Source organism: Ursus arctos, unplaced genomic scaffold, assembly GCF_023065955.2.
Source record: "Ursus arctos isolate Adak ecotype North America unplaced genomic scaffold, UrsArc2.0 scaffold_26, whole genome shotgun sequence".
In the NCBI taxonomy this organism is placed as follows: Eukaryota; Metazoa; Chordata; class Mammalia; order Carnivora; family Ursidae; genus Ursus; species Ursus arctos.
Genome location: NW_026622941.1, coordinates 33,934,935 through 33,956,529, shown reverse-complemented (window position 1 = coordinate 33,956,529; position 21,595 = coordinate 33,934,935). Strand labels below are relative to the sequence as shown.

Sequence of the window (21,595 nt, the reverse complement as noted above, 5' to 3'; positions counted from 1 at the left end):
GAAAGTTTTCAGTCCTTTTGTACTCATGGATCCAGAAGTCCTGCAGTGATGCTGTTTTTGCTCTCATGAATGACATCCAGAGCGCTGGTTATGTGTTTGGTATGTGGCTATCTGACAGTTCTCTTGGAGGGTGAGAGGAATTTAACCTTTGAAAAAACAGTAACAACAAAAAGGGAATTAAAAGGAAAGAGGAACGTTTCCATGCCGGTTCTCAGCAACGCTTTTGCTTTGGAAAAGAAGAAATACAGAGGGGCGCCTGGGTGGCACAGCGGTTGAGCGTCTGCCTTCGGCTCAGGGCGTGATCCCGGTGTTATGGGATCGAGCCCCACATCAGGCTCCTCCGCTATGAGCCTGCTTCTTCCTCTCCCACTCCCCTGCTTGTGTTCCCTCTCTCGCTGGCTGTCTCTATCTCTGTCGAATAAATAAATAAAATCTTTAAAAAAAAAAAAAAAAGAAATACAGAGCTGTAAGAAACCATCTGAAGTGTTACTGCTTAGACATTTGACCTTTGATAACCTTACACATAAAAGAACCTGTCACTAGGGTGTGGATGGGGGGGGACAGCTGGTTTTGTGCATTGTCTGTGTTGTTATTTTAAGTATATGCATATTTTTATTTTCCTAATATCCTTATAATGATAAGCTTACTAAACATTGCTGGTGACAGATATTCTTATAAGGGCGAAGCCATAGTTTGAAATAAAAGGTGCCAGTCAGGTGTGCGGTTGCTCCTGAGCTACGGTGGGGAACTCTTCTGAGAACGGGGGCTCCTGATTCACCCAGGGCCTGCCCCGCGCACACGTAGCTGGTCGTCAGTGAGCACTTCTAACTGGAAAGGCTTCTGTGGCCGATACAACGGGGAGAGAGGGCGGCAGGCTGGCACCCAGGTTAGGAAAGCAATATTTTGATCCAATTACTAAGAGAAAACCCCTTCTTTCAGCTCTGGGTTGGGTAGGTTTTGCGTGATGCTAAGCAGCAGGCAGGCCCCCGATTCCCCGATCTCCTTTTCCCTCGAATCACTTTTATTCTTTCCCGGCACTGCGGTGTACCCTGCAGGACTCACGAAGGGATGATCCGTTAAATGCAACAGAAAAAAAAAACCCAAACAAAAATTGATCGAATCCTCCTTTCAGAGTGACCCAAGTACAGCTCAGTGTGGCTCCCCTCCAGTTTCCTCGGGGAAAAGGACTCCAGGTATTTCGAAAATAACACCCATGGAAGCAAAGAGAGCTGATGCTTGAGAGAACCTGATAAGGGAGAGTTGACAGAGTTTAACAAAACAGCTTTTGTCTCTGTAACGTGTAACCTTCAGAGAGCAGATGCAGCGTGCTTGTGGCGTGGCTGCGTTTGGGACGGCGTCACACAGCCTGTGTGGTCATCGGCAGCTCTCCCCCGCCACTCTTTCTTGGCTGACCCTAGGGAGACTGGCTGAGGAAGAGCAGCATTAAACGTGCACATTTATGGTGCATAATTTATGATGCTCCTAATTGTCACTACAAATTACGTCCCCGAAGAGCAATTTAGCAGCTGGGCGCGAGCTGTCTGAAGGCTTGCAGTTCTGCAGCGTTGGCTCAGCTGGTCTTCTCATTAGCGACAAGAGGCCAAGCCCTGTACCTAAAGGGAAAGGTAACTTTCTAAGATGGAACATAAGCTAAGATGTTCACTTCCTGTATGCTGATGTCCTTCTTTCCGTCTCTTCCTCAGATCCAGCTCTATTTTGCCTGCTTACCAGAGGAAAAGGTTCCTTATGTGAACAGCCCTGGAGAGAAACACCGAATTAAACAGCTTTTGTACCAGTTGCCACCACATGATAATGAGGTAAGATAACAGGAAGAAGGCTGATTAAAAAAAAAAAGAAATACACCCTAAACATTGAGATGCCTCTCATAAACCCTACGCCCTCCTCGGCTAGGGCTCTTTTGCCTTTCTTCAGTTAAAATTTGGCTTGAGGCTACAGCTTTCCATTCTTTAAGAGAGAAAAGGGTGTCAGTGCAATAAACTTAGCAACAAGTCGGTTTTTATGGTGTTTGCAGCCACCCACCACTTATCAGGAGCCTACAAACTCTTGAGATTTCCCTGCCTCTTCATCCAGAGTCCTTGCTTTCTGGTAGTTCAGGCCTGCTCTTCATCCAGAGTCCTTGCTTTCTGGTAGTTCAGGCCTGTAGTCGGGTGCCTGTAGAATGTAGAGGGAGCGTGGCAAGTTTACACCTTTTGTAAAAAGGTTAACGTCTTATATTTTTTTGTGTCTCTGATAAAAGTTTAAACATTCCAGTTTTTTTTTTTTTTTTAAAAGATCCTTCAAATTGCATTTCCCTTTTGCTAGAGAGGCTACAGGATTGGGTGTCATTTTAAAGGTATGGTGCCGTGTTTAAATTGGGGATTCATGGCACAGGGCAGTTAAACTCGCTCTTTCCTGAAACGCAAACTCTGGAAGTGAAGAGGTGGCGAGGGAGACTGTGCGCTCCAGTGTGGTGCTTCTGTTTTCCCGTCTCTGAAGGTGCGGTATTGCCAGTCTCTGAGCGAAGAGGAGAAGAAAGAACTGCAGGTGTTCAGTGCTCAACGGAAGAAAGAAGCACTTGGAAGAGGAACGATCAAGCTTTTGTCCAGAGCTGTCATGCATGCTGTGTGTGAGCAGGTAGCCCTTCCCGGGATGAGTAGCTCGTGGTAGTGCTATGGACGGAGTGAGCTTGGGGGTAGGTGACAGGGCTCGCAGAGGCATGGGCCCCAAACGCCTCCCCCAAATAAAAGGCAGCCTAGCTTTTTATTAAGTGGATATTCACGTTTATAACTCTGCGTTGCTGTGTATATGTGACGGGCGGAGTCCCTCTGCCCTTATGTAAACATCGGGTGAAATCCTGCCCTTCCTAGGATCTTGGCGTGGAGAGGTGCAGGGGTATGCCTGGTGTTCCAACCGCGGAAGCGTAATGAAGACATCCAGATACTACTGGCTCAGAGCAGGAAATGTATCCAATAGGAGGCTGGCTCAGGAAAAGGACTCTTAACGGGAGTTGGGTGAAACCATTCTTAGAAACCATCTAGTGTGGCAGTATATCTGAGGCATGTTCATTCCAGTTAAGAATCAGAAATAATCCAGCATTAAAGAACTATTTAATCACTAACCGAAGGGGGCAAAAATAAAAGCCTTCTTGACAAAATGGGATTTAGTGTAAAGTGGGAAAGGCTGAGAATCCAGTCATTAAAGAAGGATCATCCCAATTTCAAATCCTTTTGTTTTTAGTGTGGCTTGAAGATAAATGGAGGTGAAATTGCAGTGTTTGCTTCTCGAGCGGGCCCTGGAGTGTGCTGGCACCCTTCCTGTTTTGTCTGCTTCACATGTAACGAGCTACTGGTCGACCTCATCTATTTTTATCAGGATGGAAAAATTCACTGTGGCAGGCACCATGCTGAACTGCTCAAACCACGGTGTTCAGCATGTGATGAGGTAAAAAAAAGTTTATCCCTTAACACTGGAAAAAATAAGCTTCTAGTAAGCCAATATTCCACTGCTCACATCTAAGCAAAATAAAATATCTCCTGCTTTTGCTGTCTAAGATAACACTATGCATTCATATGCGGGAATAATATGTAGCTACTAAAGAGAAGGCAGCAGGTGTCTTTGTGCATTGATAAGTAGGACGTCCTTGATGGATTGTGAGAGGAAAAAACAAGTTGCGAGAAGAGTATGTAGTAGATAATTGTTTTGTTAAATAAAGGGAGAATAAGTCAAGATTCTATACATATCTGTATACACACAGAAATAGTACGGAAAGACATACACCAAGTTAACAGTGGTTAGCCCTGGGGCATGAGGGAAGGGGATGGTGTAAAAGGAAATTTTTTTTAAGCTTTTTATTTTAAAGTAATTTTAGATTTACGGAAGACTTGGAGAGATGACAGAGAGTTCTGTAGACCCTCCCCCCAGCTTCCCCTGCTGTTAACATCTTATATAGCCACGGTATATGTATCAAAACCAAGAAAGTAACATTGGTCTAATACAATTAACTGAACTACAGACTTTATTTACATATCCAGTTTTTTTGCTAATGTCTCTTTTCTATTTCAAGATCCAATCCAGGGTACCTCATTGCATTTATTCTTTATATCTCCTCAGTCTCCTTTAATCAGTGACAGTAAAATTTCATTGTTTACTGTTATACATTTATTTTTTAAAGGTTTTTTTCAGTAAAGTACTATGTGAAATTTTTTTGAGGGGCGCCTGGGTGGCTCAGTTAAGCATCTGACTCTTGGTTTCAGCTCAGGTCATGCTATTGATCCTTTCATCAGGCTCCCTGTGGAGTCTGCTTAATACTCTCCGTCTCCCTCTCCCTCTGCCCCCTCCCACCGCGTGTTTGTGCACATGCTCTCTCTCAGATCTTAAAAAAAAATTTTTCTTGAAACCAAAATCATAAAAAATGGTCTCTAATCTAGAGATGACCACCAGGTCAAATGAAGCGTTATCTACAAGTGCTGTTCACACAGTGCGGCGTCTGGGTAGCTGTAACTGTTGATTCTGCAGACTTTTTATGAGTTTTCTATTAAAATACATACAGACCACTAAATTAGTTCAATGTTAATGTATTCTTTGCCAGATTATGCCAACAAAGTGTGATTGGGGAGCAAAAATATGACCAAATGAATTCTCTCCAGCGTAGAAATCTCTTTTTTTAAGTTTATTTCTCTTTTTCAACATTTTCTGCTCTTGTTTTGTATCTAAGTTGAGTTAGATTTAAGCTTGAGGCTGTAAGAAACAAGGTTAGCTAAGTGGCTTTTCGAAGAGCCACTGTCTGTCAGTTGTCCAGAAAACCTGGAGTCACTTGGCTCTTAGAACAGCTAAGATTTTCTTTCATCCTGTTTCTTTTTAAAGATAATTTTTGCTGATGAGTGCACAGAAGCTGAGGGTCGCCACTGGCACATGAAACACTTCTGCTGCCTTGAGTGTGAGACAGTCCTAGGAGGACAGAGATACATCATGAAGGATGGCCGCCCGTTCTGCTGCGGCTGTTTTGAGTCTCTGTACGCGGAGTACTGTGAAGCCTGTGGGGAGCATATCGGTGAGTCCACAGCTAGCCCGTTTCTCTGTCACATGCCCAACAGTCTGCGAATGGCTAGTCTTTTTTTTTCCCCTGTAACTTACATATGTGAAATGTACATATCTTAAATGTTTTTGTTTGTTGTGTTTTGACAGATGGAGATGTAGTCAGTTCTCATTATTTGTAACAGTTGTGTTCTATAAAGTTGCCTGAATTATTGAGTACAGAACCATTGCTCCTGGGGGAAACACAGGGTTGGGTTCCTGCAAGGGTCTGGTCACATTTTCATCAGCTGGTCAACACATAATATTGTTTCATGTATGTTTTTGTTTGAAGAACGCTTATTTAATGTAGATTCGTTAATACTGAACTGGCCAAGAGCACTGTAGCTCATGCCTGAATGAAGCTTATCTAGGACACATATACTCTCTGCGAGGCACATCCCAGCCTTCGTGGGCTTAGGGACACTACACAGCACTTCAGCACTATGCTTGGGGACCATTTAAAACAGCGGAATTAACAAAAAGCACAAAAATGTGAAGAAAACATGATAGTAGAAAAAGAAGAAAGAGAAAACAGACCCAGGCTATTTCTGTTATTTGAAGAGCTGAGACAAAAGACGAGACATTGCTTTGTTTGACCTCAGCTCAGAAAAAGCTTGTAAGTTGGCTCAAATTTTTCATCATTCTGCATGTGCCTGTATAGTCCTTGAAAGCTCTGCAGGTGTTGATTTTGGGGTTACAAATAAATTTTAGCAAGTAGGCAAATTCAAAAATGTGGACTTTGCAAATAATGAGAATTAACTGTACCTGTGTGACCCACAACCCTTTCAAGATACAGAACATTTCCATCACCCTTAGAGTTCCCTCATACAAACAGTAGTATCTGTTTCTTCTTCCTTTATTTCAAGATCGAACTGTAATCCCCTCCTCTGTCCTTTTCCTAAACAGGTGTTGACCACGCCCAGATGACGTATGATGGGCAGCACTGGCATGCCACAGAAGCCTGCTTTTCTTGTGCCCAGTGTAAAGCTTCTTTGTTGGGGTGTCCCTTCCTTCCCAAACAAGGCCAGATTTATTGCTCAAAAACATGCAGCCTTGGTGAAGATGTCCATGCCTCTGATTCTTCCGACTCTGCGTTTCAGTCTGCTCGATCCAGAGACTCCAGAAGAAGTGTCCGGATGGGCAAAAGCAGTCGGTCAGCCGATCAGTGCAGACAGTCTCTTCTCCTGTCCCCTGCTCTGAACTACAAGTTTCCTGGCCTGTCAGGCAATGCTGATGACACCCTTTCTCGGAAGTTGGATGATCTTAGTCTCTCCAGGCAGGGACCAAGTTTTGTCAATGAAGAATTTTGGAAAGGCAGAGTGGAGCACGAAACCCCAGAAGACCCTGAAGAATGGGCTGAGCATGAAGATTATATGACGCAGCTCCTCCTCAAGTTTGGTGATAAAAGCCTCTTTCAGCAGCAGCCCAATGAGATAGATATTCGAGCCAGTGAGCATTGGATATCTGATAACATGGTTAAAAATAAGACCGAGTTAAAGCAAAATAACCAGAGCCTCGCAAGCAAAAAATACCAATCTGATATGTATTGGGCACAGTCACAAGATGGACTGGGTGATTCTGCTTATGGCAGCCACCCAGGCCCTGCAAGCAGTAGAAGGCTCCAAGAGTTAGATCTGGACCATGGGGCTTCAGGATATAACCATGATCAAACACAGTGGTATGAAGATTCCCTGGAGTGTTTGTCAGACTTGAAACCAGAGCAAAGTGTTCGAGATTCTATGGATTCGTTGGCTTTATCTAATATCACAGGTACGTACGTAATCTAGGGATTATGGGGTATTTGGAAAAAAGAGCCACTAAAAAATTTATTTGACAAACTACAGTTCAGCAGTAGGGGCTGCATTATTTAAAACTGCAGACCAAGGGAAGGACGTTTACATTACATTACATTACATAATTACATTAAATGCCTAACACTAACAAAACAAACGTGTACATACATGTATGCATCTGTATACATTTTAATATAAGCTTTTTGAATAGGTATTATCTGTATTTTAAACAGGAGGAAGTAGATTTATTTGGATAATAGAGTCTGCATCTTGTCTGAAAGATCCTGGACTCTGTGGATTGTGCTATATGAATTTCAAGATATTAAAATCAGCCTGCATACTTTATAAGCTCCTAACATCTTCTTATATTTTCCTGAATTGCCCTGTGGCAACAGATAGCTCAAAAATAGCTAAATGTTTTTTTTACCCAGATTATAAAATAATTTCACTTTGTTTCCAAAGCATATTCATATCAGTTTGCTACATTTTATCCTCAAAATGATCCTGAGCAGAAGAGAGTGGATATTACTATGTTTTACAAATGAAGAAACTTGAATTATCAAGAGGCTAAATGCCTAACTTCACATACATTTTTAGAGGCAAGACTGAGCCTAGAACCCACCCCTCCTGAGTATCACACTTGCATTAAGAATACAGCGATATTACTGGCCCATGGCTAGCAACAGCTGTGGCTACTTGTGTAGTCAAGCTTAAGGACATTCAGTCCTCTCACAAAGGTTATGTTACTATAATACAGGAAAGGCTTTAGTGGCTGCCCTGTGCCGGAAATAATCCTGGGAAGGAGGGAGAAGACAGCTACCCTCCTGGTTTCTGTTGGACTTACCAAAATGAGGCCTACGATAAAGGGGAGTTGAGGAACGTGAGTGGGACTTAATTAAGCATATCCTGTTTGCTAGGCCCTATGGTAGGTGTTTTAACATTTAGTATCAAAAGCAGACATCACTTGGTACACAGAAAGTGTTAGGGCTGAACGTTCCTTGACAATGACAGGCCGAGACACAGGCCCTCTCTAGAAAGTAGGAAGTTCTGTAGTCTCCAGCCAACAAGAGTCTGCACCATGCCCTAGTCACTTAGTGTCGGCTGGGCTATATTCATTGAACTTGCCCAGGCCTTGTTAAAAAAGGAGAGCAGTATCTATTTTGAGAAAAGCTTTATTAAAGCAAGATTAATCTGAAAGTGGCATAGTTCATTAGGTGAAGGGGGAAGACTGGATGTGATGATCTAGGTCCGGGGTTGGCAGACTTCTTGTCCAGGGCTAGATAGTACTTGTTGGACCACACAGTTTCTGTTGCAGCCACTCAGCTCTGTCACTGCAGAAAGCAGTGGTAGACGATGTGTAAGTGAATAGGTGTGGCCGTGTTCCAGTGAGACTTTACCCGCAAATAGGCTGTGGGATGGAGGTGGCCCTCGCTGTGGTGTGCTAACCACTAATCTAGGTAGAAAAGGACCATAATGGTGGGGTGGCAATGTGGAGGCCAAGGAAGGGACTGATTTGAGAGATGTTCAAGTGAAGTAGTCTGGCTTTAACGTATTGAGAGGCAGAAGCTTCTACATGTCGTGTCCTGCGTAAATTAATGAAGAGACTTTTATAAAGAGCTTAAAAATTTTTGTTGCTCATGACACGTGCTATAACTGTTTGGCTCCGAAAGAGCTGGGCTTGTAAGAGGCTGTGTCCCGTGTATTGATAAAAGTCAAACCTTCTCAATTAAGTATATATTCATGTTGGTCTTACCCAGTGGGTATTAATCAAATATTGAAATTTGGGGTAATTTTCTTTGAAATGCTTCCTTTCAGTAGCTTGTTTGTAATAATTGTCAGAAGATCACATCTTGTCTTGGCTCTTCTCCTAGGGGCTTCAGTGGATGGAGAAAGCAAGCCAAGACCCTCATTGTATTCCCTGCAAAACTTTGAGGAGCTAGAGGCAGAGGATTGTGAGAAAATGAGCAATATGGGGACTTTGAACTCTTCCATGCTGCACAGGAGTGCTGAGTCCTTAAAGAGTCTAAGTTCAGAGTTGTGTGCAGAAAAAATCATGCCTGAGGAGAAACCAGTCCATCTGCCAGTGCTTCGAAGATCCAAGTCTCAGTCCAGACCCCAGCAGGTCAAGTTTTCGGATGATGTCATCGACAACGGAAACTATGACAACATCGAAATCAGGCAGCCTCCAATGAGTGAGAGGACTCGAAGACGGGTCTACCATTTTGAAGAGAGGGGATCCAGGTCTCATCACCATCGCCGCAGGAGAAGTAGGAAGTCCCGCTCTGACAATGCTCTGAATCTTGTTACAGAAAGAAAATATTCTCCCAAGGACAGACTGCGGCTTTACACCCCTGATAACTACGAGAAATTTATACAGAATAAAAGTGCCCGGGAGATCCAGGCATACATCCAGAATGCTGATCTGTACGGACAGTACACCCATGCCACCTCCGATTACGCACTGCAGAACCCAGGAGTGCCTAGGTTTCTGGGACTCTACGGGGAGGACGAGGATTCCTGGTGTTCTTCCACCTCCTCCTCCTCTGACTCAGAAGAAGAAGGATATTTTCTTGGACAACCAATTCCTCAACCCCGGCCCCAGAGATACGCCTACTATACAGACGACCTTTCGAGCCCAACTTCTGCACTCCCCACTCCTCAGTTTGGTCAGAGGACAACTAAATCCAAGAAGAAAAAGGGACACAAGGGCAAAAACTGTATTATTTCTTAACCTAGTAGTTGTGGCGATCATGTTTAAACTTTGCCATTAACCATCTTGAATCATATCTTTTTTCTTCCATAGGAAAGTTGCTAAAATAGTTTAAAGTGCTTTGCCCATGTAAATGAGACCCCTGCTGCTGTTTACATTGTCAGATTAACATTTGGAAGGTGTGATTTCTCCAGTTTGCCTCCTTGGATGGTGCCAGGTTGATGTGACATCTTGTACCTGCCAGGTGCATTACAGTTCTGTGTAGCGGCTTTGGTCTCCAAGCCTCAAGAGACTCAAGAAACTGTCACGAGGTGATTGGACGGGGGTGTTGATTTTAGACAATGGAGAACTTCCGCCACCTTTGTAAAGCGATAGTGTTTGTCGTTGTCTATACCAGGTTGGCCCAGGTCCTGATCAGTCTGTCCTGTTGTGCGGCATGCACGTAGTCACACTGACCCAGCCAATACTGTGCATCCCATCGTGCGAGACCACCTCGTCCCCTTTCAATTAGCCAGGTAAACATTGCATTGTATTAGGTCCAGCTACAGATTGAAAAAGACATTGCTATTTATAATGTAGTATTTCATAGACTTAAGTGTATCCCTAATTTAACGGTGCAAATATTAATGTACATATGTACAGTTCAGATTTTAAAGCTGATATTTTTATATCCCTGAATTGCAAGACGTTTGTTACACTGCAGTGCTAGATTTGTTGGAGAACCAGAAACAGCATTTATGGATGAAATGATTGCTTGTATTTTAGTCAGGGTTTATAAGCTTAGATGGTCAAATTTATATTGCCTAGTGATGGAAAGTTCAAATTTTTTGATTTTTCAATATAAAAAAGGCTCTGTATGCATGGTGGGGCTATGTAGATACTCTTTAAAACTATGGCCCTGTTAATCTTACGAGTGCTATTTATGGGTCAAGCAATGTAAACTGTATAAATGTAAAAACAAACAAACCCATACATATCCCTGGAATATATGGTAAAAACAAGTAGTTGTTTGGGTGAATGTTTTTTCCCCTTTGGGGATGGTAGGGGGTGCCTTTCCCATTTTCAAAAGAGTGGTGATTATTTCCTGGGAAGAGACTACAAGGATCTGCTGTGTAGGGCAGAGGATTTTGTAGATTTATTATTTGAAGAGAGGCTGTTTCTTTTTATCCCCTCCCTTCCAGCTAGTTTGTTGGCCTTGAACAGCAATTTTGAAAACTGGGCCTTCGGGTTATGTTTTTCTTTTAAAATCTTCAGAGGATGCTGTGCCACTGACTACTTCAAGTATATGAGGTTCTATTTGAAGGGAAAATTATCTTGGAGTTGAACTAATGAGCTGGTATTTTGCTATGTGCTATTCTTGCACATACGTTTCAGTCCTAAGGTCCTAGTGGTATCTTGGATCTTTAGGGAGGTATTTAATAAATGCTTAATAAATAACAAACTACCTTTCTGAACACAGATCTTTGCAAACATACCCAGGTAACTTCCACTTTGCTCCTCTGTTCCGGCATGATTTATTTTGCCATTCTTCTACCATTAACAGGCCACGTTTGACTCCTGCATATCCTCTTCTACCATTAACAGGCCACGTTTGACTCCTGCATATCCCCTTGCCCCTACTAATAAGGTGGGAAATAGGACTTCAGACACTGAGGCAAACTTGTCCATATTTACTGGAAAGGGGAAAAGCTGTTAGGCCTTGGAGAAGGGGGACATGAATTCAATAGGTAAACCAGTAGTCCAGCATCCCCTACACCCATCCCTGAACAGGGTAAGGCTTTGTAGCTGGGCTAAACAGAGCTCCTTCAGAAGCACGCAATGTGTGAGAGAGCGACTTACTCAACAACTATATCATCATTACCGTGGTCTGGTTCATTTTGAAAAACATATCAGCAGTGAAAAGGAAATGCATGCACATGGTAAAAACAAAACAACAGAACAATTTGAAAGATAGCGGAATGTCTCCTTTCCACTCTTCATCCCCAATCCCTCAGGTCCCTTCCCAGAGGTAACCACTATCAGTCATTTCTAGTGTGTCCTTCAGATGTTCAAAGCATATTTATATAAATATCTCTTTTAACAATGGTAGCAAACTATACGTGCTTAGATTTGTTTTACTTTATATGCGGACATTCCACGTTAGCACAAATAGGTCTACCTCATTCTTTTAATGATGGTATAATACAGCGTGACTGACTTAACCAGTCCCTTAGTGGTGGACTTGAATTCCTCATAGACACCTTATCCTGCACTGGCGCATCTGCACTTCAATTCTGAGCAATAGCATTCCTGGGACAGAAGTTCTGTATTTAAAATTTGGATGGCTAGCACCAATTTTCCTCCAAAAGTCATCGGCCTGATTAACATTTACATTAACAATGTAGGAGAGTGCTTGTCCCATCACAGTCTTACAGAACATATTAGCAAATATCTCACCTTTGTAGACCTTTTCAGAACCGATACTGCAACCAGTGGGCAGCCTTTGAGAAAAGACTGCGATGAGACGCTGCTTATAAAAGATGAATCATAAATAGTAAATGGTAGCACACAGCCTGGAGAAACCTAGGTGGAAGCTGAAGTCACTGTCCTCGGTAGTTTTCACGTCATTGTCAAAAGAGGAGTTCCTTTAGCTTCTGGCAACAATCTCCCTATTCATTTTTTCATTTCTTTATGTAAGGGTTATATAGATTGCTAAAGGCTAAAGGAAATGCGCAAGTATTTACTCATGATAATAACTAACAAACTTTAAAGCTTCTAAATCTTAGTAGCAAAGACAAACTGCAAAGGAAGGGCAACGACTGCCTTGCAGTTCTGTCAAGAATTAGAAGAGAAAATTAAGCATGTATAGTCACTAAAGGGTGTTCATAGATTTAGTTAACAAGAGTGGAAAGTATCTGGTCAGGTCCCAAGATAAATATCCAATGTTAAAACGCCGTCTCTAATCTCTACATGTGTGAGGCAGAACCCTACTTGCATTTTCTGCACTTCAGAGCAAACTGGAGAACGCTTTGCTTACAGCCCATGAAGGGGCACTGATAAATGTCAACGGGGACTCCTTCCAGCCCTCATTAAAAGAAAACGATTCATTTTGTGTATGCATTTGCTATACTTTATGCTCTGCCTTCTAGTTCTTGAGTTAAATAAAAAGCACCAGAAGTAAAAGGAGGTATCATTTGCTGTCTAACCCCCTCTTACTTTAGATCCAAATAGTGGGCCTTCTTTAAAAGAGTAGTAAAATTGGGCACCCAAGTCCGCCAGCTTTCCAGGTATGGCATGCATCCCTGCCTCACTTGGTCCTTGGGTGATGGGTCCCGAAAGTAATGAGTACCCAGAGGATTTTAGCACAGGTACTAACACCACCACATGGGCATACTTCGGTTTCTCAAGCTTCTCTTTTCTAATGGGCACTTGACTACTGCCATGGAGAGGAGAACCAGTGTTGCTTAGAACTCCCTTCATATTTTTAGAAACCAGGAATTTAAACTTTTGCCAATTCTCACTTTTAAATGCTAGCAACTAATTCAAACATTTCTGAAACACTTCGAACAAAGCGAGCCTGCAGTCAGCAAATCTCCAATGCATGAGTTACATATTCTGGAGCCTAAAGGTGAGTCCCCTATCCCTCAGAGCTGATGAGGAGAGGCACACAATTACTGTTGACAGAAATACTTGTGACCTTTTTTGATGCACAAAGGAGAAAAACAGATTAAAAAAAATTCTAAGCCTCATCAATTCAATGCTAACACAATTATGATAAAAATCCTTTTAATTAGTCAAATGAGAAAATTGTGTATTGCCTGGTTCCGTTTGCTAGCCATTCTGTGGAGCTATCTGAAAACAGGAGGCATGCTCCAGTATGGTCACATGGGTTTTCTGCGAACACACTGGGAAGGTTCCCAGGTAGAAGAACCGGGCCAAGGAGAAATGGGCAGGAGCAACTGAATTTTGCACCTCTGAGCTCACATTTTGCCAAAGTCACAGAATGAAACTTCACTGGGGGAATAAAGTTCACAAAATGGGAAGGACATACGAACAAAAACATTGGTATATATAGACTTCGCACCAGGACAAGAGCCGACTGATTCTTTTTGAACAGAACCAGCTAGTTGGTCAAGTATTCCTATCTTAGGGATCAATTTTAGCCTCAACTTTTCTTTCTGCAAAGGAAATGGCACATTTCTTTACTGCTCTGTGTGCACAAGGTATTGTGATGCCAACTTTAAATGTAACTTGCAACCCATTTTCTGCGAACATTTGATTCCCAACAACCGTTAAGAACGTGAAACCAGTTCTCTTAAATGGTAATACCTGTCTTAGTGTTTCTTGATAAATGAACCAAGCAACTGACACTGGAAAAGACGGTCACTAATCTAATACAAATCAACATGCAGCGGATCTTGCAGAGTGCTGCCGAGCCCACTGGATGCCAGGATTCAGGAGATCTGGGTTAGGAGACCTGCTTCTCTCATTAACTCAAGCAAGTTAAGTGCTCTGACCCAGTTTCTACTTCTATAAAATGAGAGTTGCTAGACCATCTCAAAGGTTTCGTTCAATGTTATATGGAGACTGAACTGAATTTATAGGTCAGAAAAGTCTTTCGGCATAAAGTGTTTTTCCCTTCTTTGACTCTTTCATTTACCAACAAGTATGTTGGTAAACGATTCCTGAAGGGATGATCCCTCCAAAGAGGGAGCTGGGAACTAACGATAGTAGGGAACTTTTAAAGCGTTGGGGCTTTTGTCTATTTTTTATTTTTCTATTAATGCTTTGGATTCTCAGTGGGTATGGGTTAAACCAAATCATGGGAAAAACGTCTGAGGATGGTTATTTCCCTACCAGTGCATATGCTTCAACTTGACTTTGTCTTCAAGTAGACAGTTGGGAGACTACATAGAGTATGTTGAAGGCAAGATATTTTCCTCCCTCATGTTATTTCTCTACAATTACCAGAAGGATAGGATTTTTTTCTACATCTTGGAGGGCTGCTACTGGTAGCAGTCTTATTCTTGAATCTCCAAACATGTTGTAAGCAAAGCTGAAAACGTGTTAACTATGTTTAATTAATCTTGGTTCCTAGAATGGGCGAGTTGAATTACCAAGTTCATTCCATCTAAATGGCTCTTCTCAAACTCCACCATGGGTCCGGGTATACAGCAGCCAAAAGCCGAGTCCCAGGCTACACCGTAACCATGAGGGTTGTAACCCTACATGCTACTTGCCTCATAACTACCCCTGGCGAATCTCAAAAGGTGTTTCATAAAATAGCTCCAAAACAGAAGTCCTAGGAGCCAATATGGAAGGTAGTAGGAACTGAGGATAAAATGAAAAACAGGAAAAATCTGAACTAGGATTTGAATTTTCTCAAAAGCTTTTGGTAGAGTTATTTTTATATTACCCGTTATAATTACATTAGACATTATCTGCACATACATCAAACAGCCAGTGTGTGCAGGAGTCAGGATTTTAACCTCGTTCTGAATGACCACCAAACTTTTCACTTCTTCTAAGAACACTGACTTTAAAGATTTGGGTAAAACTCTGGCTCTGCCACTTCCAGCTACATGACCTCAGGCAAGTTATAACTTCTCCTGCTCTTGACTGTAAAATGAGAATACAATCTCCATTGGCTTATTATATGTGAAAATATGAATCAAAAAACACTACGAAGGTGGTTCTAACCTTGTTCAGGTAGTGAAATAACTGAATACATGATGTTTTTCAGAATCTTATGAAGTCATTTGATAAATTAAACCTGAAATATATTTTAACCTACATCCAATATAATACATTAAGTTTCTACTCTACAGAAATAGCAGAACACAAAGTTTAAAAGAAAAGGAATTTCTGCCACGGCAGGGCTAGTTCTGTACCCTTAACCCCAGCTTACCAAGGTGTGGGCAGGATCTCTCCCCTTCATTCAACATTCCCACATCATGACAAGGGCAGGCCATGGAGGCCATAGGCCTTACAGAGGTCAAGCCATCCCAGGGGATGAGGAGATGCTGAGGAAACTCGGTCTTTCCTCTTGGACTCTTGGGATGGGGGTGCGGGGACAGGCTCCTCCTATATGATAAAGAAAACATGATTCTCACACAGGGCTCACCTCTCAAATGAGTAAGCCCTGCAGTGTTCACAGACCACCACCCACTGTGGTCATCAGGCTGTAGTGGGAGGGCATGCCGGCGGGAGCCCTCAGGTCACTAATGTTTAGTCCTATCTAGAAAAGGAGAGGGAAAGAAATCAAAAGCTTGAGCACAGGGGCGCCTGGGTGGCACAACGGTTAAGCGTCTGCCTTCGGCTCAGGGCGTGATCCCGGCGTTATGGGATCGAGCCCCACATCAGGCTCCTCCGCTATGAGCCTGCTTCTTCCTCTCCCACTCCCCCTGCTTGTGTTCCCTCTCTCGCTGGCTGTCTCTCTGTCGAATAAAAAAAAAAAAAAAAAAAAATCTTTAAAAAAAAAAAAAAGCTTGAGCACAAAACAGATACCTCAGCCTGATAAGCTACAGCTCTGCTGGACTGAATGTTCTCTCCCCTCCCCCAGCTCTCCACAACACACAATACACACATACTTTCCCATCTACTGGAGGCTGACCCTATTCTGGCCTCAGAAGCCTTCCCCACCAGGCAAGCATAGGGTGCTGGCAGAGAAGGGCACCTGGGATCTGGTGCCAGAGAGGAACCCAGCTGGCTGGTGCTGGGCCCATTTGAAGGTGTTGCAGACATCTGGCCAGTATATCTTTCTCAGGGATTTGATCACAAAGGATGGGAGTCTTCCCACATGGAGGATGATGGGGCCACACACTTTCTGGTCATTGGATCCTCTCCTTTTCCCCAGGTAGCTTGCCCAGACTTACCCACTCAGTGAATGCTCACTGTCCCCAACAACAGTAGGGTCTCCACCTCTCTACCAAGAATGGGGGGTACCAGTAGGTGCCCCCAGGAACTTGGCCCTGGGCCAAGAGGAACTTTCCTGATGGTGCAGACCTGCGGGTTGTATGGTCAGTAAGCCAGGGCAGTTCTGCCCCTCCCTGTCTTCTTTGTATTCCAACCAGGAAAAATGTGCTAGCACATGGGTAGCCTAAGTAGTGGACACGTACCTCAGATGTCCCCTTGCGGCAAATGTCTGTGTATGTTGTGGTTAAGACAGAAATCTTACATGTTCTCAAATGTTCATAAAACCTCTACCTTTTCACTCACATATACACAATGAAAAACTTTAAAACCCTATACGATTTTAGTGATAATGGTCTAACATTAGAAACACTATTCATCTTTGGGAGCAGAGCTCAAAAAACGATGTGCTGTATCATCAGGCTGCCTCTACTGCTGTACAAACGTGCATCAGACTTTAACGACACCTGTCATCAAGTGAGATTTTACACACAACTTGGAATTAACTCAGTGGACTGGCAAAGCCCTTTCTATAAAGAGTCCCCATTACCCCGAGATCAATTATTACAATGGAAAGGCAGGACTCGTACAGCCTACTGAGAGCCAACTTCAGTGAAGCTAACTCTCAAATATCATTTACACTAATTTGAACAAAAGGGGAGCTAAGAAAAAACCAATAATGTGGCTTAAACAATGAGGACATTTATTCCTCTGTCACTTAACAGTTCAGTACTCCATGTGGTCATGCAGGGATCCAAGTTCCTTCCATCTGGTGGCTCTGCAACAAATCAAGGCTGGGTAGCTATGGCTACTACTTTGGGGAAGGGATAAAAACACAAAGGAATATCCACTGTCCTAAGGGTCCCAGCCCAGAAGTAGAAGTACTTCCACTCAAACTCCATAGGAATCGACTTAGCCACTTGGTCACACATAACTGCAAAGGGGGACATAGAAAATGTAGTCCTAATTAGGGAGTCATGTGACTCTATTTCAACTCCATTACCATGAAAAGGGGGAGAAAAGATTCTGCTAACTGCCTCAGTTACTAGTCATTCCTTCCTCCTCCACCTTTTCTCTTTTCTTTTTCACAGAATTGAGTAACATCAGTGCTCTCAAGAGAACAGGCAGGAAGGAGATGGTAAATGTATTGTGTATAACCCACAAAACTTGGTCTGGCCAGCAAAGTGTGGCCATTATTCACAGGAGCTCTAGGTGCCAGTCTGAGCAGTGTTATAGTTGTAAAGTCACCGGGGTGGCCGGCTGCCCTCAATACTGAATACTGTACACCATGAATACTTCAGGGATGATCACTGTCTCCAGAGTTGTCACCAAAGAACTGTTACAGCCTTCTTTGGCGTTTAGGATCCCTTGCAGGAAACTCTGAAATGAAGCTGAAGCCAGTGTATATTTGGGCAGTGCATGCAGAGTCCTTTCTGAAGGGGAGCTGGTTTTCCCTTTCTTCAAGAGGCTCTGGGTCTATAAACCGGCTCAGAGTTGGTAAGTGGCGGAGGGGTTGTGAGAAATCAATATATTTGGCAAAAATAAATACAAAGGTAATATTTTCAAAGGTAGTATTTTCAAATGCTATTCTTAAGTAAGTAGGAGAGAAAGAATAAGGCTACAAGCATTCAGAATCATTCATTCTGCTGTCATCCTATCATTTCCTACATTTGTTGCCCATTATCTTTCCCAAACAGCTTAAGTCACACAGGCCTGTATCTTTCCCTATACCATTCCCCTCTTCCTAGACTTCTATTACGTCCCCTTCTCTGCCTAAGTAAGTCCTAGTCCTCCAAGACCTAGGGGTCAAATGTCACTTCTTTTGTGAAGTGTCAACAAATACAAGTACCTACAACGTTCCAAACTTAGATTCATAATTACACAATTATTGAGCACTTCTGTGTGCTCAATCTTATCTTGTTTAATTGCCTGCCTAGATATCAAGACACCTTAAGTCACCAAAGTTAATGGTTTCTCAGTTCTTCCATCCTGCTGCTGAGTAGAACTGAACATTGAGTAATCCTGCAGTAGCGAGTAATAAAAAAATCTACATTTCATGAAAATACTTTAAGCCTGTTAAAGAGAAAAAAAGACAATCCAATTATTTAAACCTAGTTGCTTTATTTTGCACTTTTAAAATTCACAAAAAGCTTCACAATAGTGCTTACCCCCTGTTGATCATCAAGGCTTTATGGTCAGACAATGAAAAATTTATCGTATCAATTGGGCATACTCAAAAACAATGGATAATTTACAAACAAATTTCTTTAATCAAGATCACTTTGCAAAATACACACTCTGGTACACATCTGAATTCAACCATCCTAAAATTGGTCTTTAAAAAGCTGTCAAAAACAAACAGATTTAACACTGACAAGCCTACCAGAATAATGCTGATGGCAAGCTCTAAACAGCTTTAAGTGTTGAATGTAATTGGCGGGAAGGGGAGAAGAAGAAATTATTGGTTGAACCTACATTTAAATGACTCTGTAAGTAAAACCTTGAGTTGAATGAATTTCCAGTTTAATGAATTTCAACAAAATGAACAAATCCTTTGCCTTGGTGGTAGTGTCTTAACTTTATTTTTTTAAACTTGTAACATCTTGACTAAAGGAATTGAACCCTGGAATCAGAATATTTAAGGAAAAGAAAAACAAGGGGGTAGGGGAAGAAACAATATCAGTACTTTAGTCTTTCTAAAGTGGGTAACAAAATCACTGTTCATAATTAGGGAATTAGACTACCAGAGATGACATGTGGGGTTTAGTTTTAGCTTATGTACAATATCGAAATGGCAAAAATAAGAGTTCAAGGCGGTCTCATATAGGGAAGTTAAGAAAATAATTGTGTTCAAGTAGTTTTTACATTTGTGGAATGGCATAATACATATAGGATTCACCAAATGTACTGCTATTTAATATGATTTTTCTCTTTTCTGGGGTAGCTCTTTAGATATTATCAATATAGGCCACTAAAGATACCACTAGAACTGAGAGTGAGAAGAGAATGGAAATGGAAAGAGGATGGGGGGATAATGAAACTGGGTAGTAAAAATAAGCATGATTTTTAAGGTTTCCTAATGCCATAGAAATACATATTTTGGCTAAATGCCACTGGCCAGCTGGAAGGAATCAGGAAATGAGTGGAATATCCTAATGGCCCCAGTTAGATTTTTAACTAACTCGTGATTTGGACGGCTCCCTCATGGAGAACTGTTTACACAGACTGCTTGGTGAGGGGTAGTTGTGCTGGGCTTACTGCCTATTCTGCTTTGTTTCTTTAAAGAACACTTTTGAGGACCCCTAAAAAGGGCATCAGAACAAAGATCTTGTTAAGACTACAAACAGAGATTAACAAAGGCATAACCTGTAACTGGTTTGATTATGGATATACTATCAATGACCTTCTTTCTCCAATGAAAAATATGGGCCTGGGAAAAAATGAAACTCCACTACTCCCTCATATTCTGAACTTTTCTCTTTCAATGAGGAGTTTCTAAAGAAATCTCAACTTGAAAAGAGCTCTCATCTTTCATTTCAAATTGCCACTTCTCTTACTCTTATATATGATATTGTTTAAGACTCACATATCTGTGAGAATGGTCAGGAGTTTCAGGATTATTTTAATAGAGAACATTGAGTTCATTTACTCAGAAAATAGGATTTTATTATGAGGTCTTTTTGAGATTTAAGTGCTCTATTTTATCACAATGAGAATCTCAAAGCAAATATTCTGTAAGACACTAAAGTATTCAGTTTATTTGGACAGTATACTTGAACATATTAAAAGTTACAAAGCCTAAAATAAGCAAGCAACAAGTCAATAAAATCACAACTCAAAATTCTAACATTTTCACATGGTATCACTGACTATGAAATGCAAAAAGACTATAAATGTTTTAAGTGGAATGATCTCTAACCTAATAAATTACACTAGTGTGACCAAAACAAATGATCGCATACTACAGAAGACAACAGAACATAAGCTCTTCTCTAGGACTGCTTTTTCAAAGCTTGAAAAATTAACTGACCCATCATTTTAGGGGGGAAAAAGATAAGTATGGATTAGGAGACTCTACATGTAGATTTTAAAAATTCTAATTAAAATATCTTAGACTATTTTAGATGTATACTTGACATTGAAAATGTGGTCGACTATCATAAAGTATTTCTCTTCATCACAAAAATTCCATATATTAAGGATTTATACAATCCAGGAAAAGAAAAAAAACCAAAACCCTAGAAACATTTTTGTTGCCTGAGCAAGTAATTTTCTAAAAAGGCTCTCCAAAATCTTGACTAGAGGTGTCATACTCTGCAATGAAATGCTTGAGTTCTTCAACACACCGCTCACCTATTTCATGTAAATTCTGTCTCAAGGCAAACTGTATAGACTTTTCTAATGAAGGATCTTTTTCGATCAGCATTTTCACAACCATCCCGAAAGTTTCACAGTCTTGTCGGTAAACCTGGAAAGGTGAAATACATTGTGGTCAGCTAAGAGTAAAAATAATCAGCCAAACACTGAGCTGATTCAGTTAGCAAAATGATGATGCTGAAGTCTAAAAGGGAGGTACAATAATACAATTGAACCTCCCTCACCGTTAAGTAGTCACTACCGTCAAATGCTATTTAAGCCTCTATTTCTGAGATTTGTTGACAATGTGAATGAGTAGAAAAACACTGATATACCACATCACTGACAACAGAAGTTAGCCATGGCATTTGTCAGCATTTGGCAGTCTACTAAAAGGACATCAGTCTAGAGAAGCACTAGAACAAAGGCTTGCTAGGTGAGGCACGATCATGGCTTTATTCATTTGTTTGTTTGGAAGAAAAAAGTTTCTGAGCCCCTAACTTCAGATTCTTTGTTTGAATCATGACCAGATGACAAATTCAAAATTCTCAGTATACAACAAAAGACTAAAAGTATCTATTTGAAAAAACGTTAAGTTATAAATATTTAACTACAATTAAAGTCACCAAGGCAGAGTTAAGATCAAACCAATGTTATGTACACACATTCATGTATGTGTATACACATATATGTATAAACACACACATATACACACATGTATACCTGTGTGTACATATTTATTTTACTTCAATATGTATATATAATCTTTATC

At 41.5% G+C, this 21,595-nt stretch overlaps 2 protein-coding genes and 1 long non-coding RNA gene across 20 annotated transcripts in view; 1 reads left to right on the top strand and 2 right to left on the bottom strand.

Moving 5' to 3' along the window:
* The window catches only part of PRICKLE1 (prickle planar cell polarity protein 1), a 107,175-nt gene extending 94,437 nt beyond the window's left edge, over nt 1-12,738 (top strand). For all 7 annotated transcript variants that reach the window (XM_026502076.4, XM_057303289.1, XM_057303287.1 and 4 more), the window contains 6 exons: nt 1,704-1,817; nt 2,497-2,634; nt 3,238-3,441; nt 4,864-5,050; nt 5,980-6,843; nt 8,738-12,738. In XM_026502076.4, the coding sequence (XP_026357861.1) occupies nt 1,704-1,817; nt 2,497-2,634; nt 3,238-3,441; nt 4,864-5,050; nt 5,980-6,843; nt 8,738-9,597 (2,367 nt within the window). In that variant the 3' untranslated portion in view covers nt 9,598-12,738. The remainder of the gene's footprint in view (nt 1-1,703; nt 1,818-2,496; nt 2,635-3,237; nt 3,442-4,863; nt 5,051-5,979; nt 6,844-8,737) is intronic.
* LOC130541865 (uncharacterized) lies at nt 8,025-15,980 on the bottom strand. The gene is made up of 2 exons (XR_008955938.1): nt 15,464-15,980; nt 8,025-10,118 (listed from the first exon to the last, which is right to left on the bottom strand). It is a non-coding gene; the product is annotated as an uncharacterized LOC130541865 (long non-coding RNA).
* Nucleotides 15,981-18,571: 2,591 nt separating this feature from the next.
* The window catches only part of PPHLN1 (periphilin 1), a 139,447-nt gene continuing 136,423 nt past the window's right edge, over nt 18,572-21,595 (bottom strand). For all 12 annotated transcript variants that reach the window (XM_026502079.4, XM_048216787.2, XM_044385534.3 and 9 more), the window contains one exon: nt 18,572-20,935. In XM_026502079.4, coding sequence (XP_026357864.1) covers nt 20,741-20,935 — 195 coding nt within the window. In that variant the 3' untranslated portion in view covers nt 18,572-20,740. The remainder of the gene's footprint in view (nt 20,936-21,595) is intronic.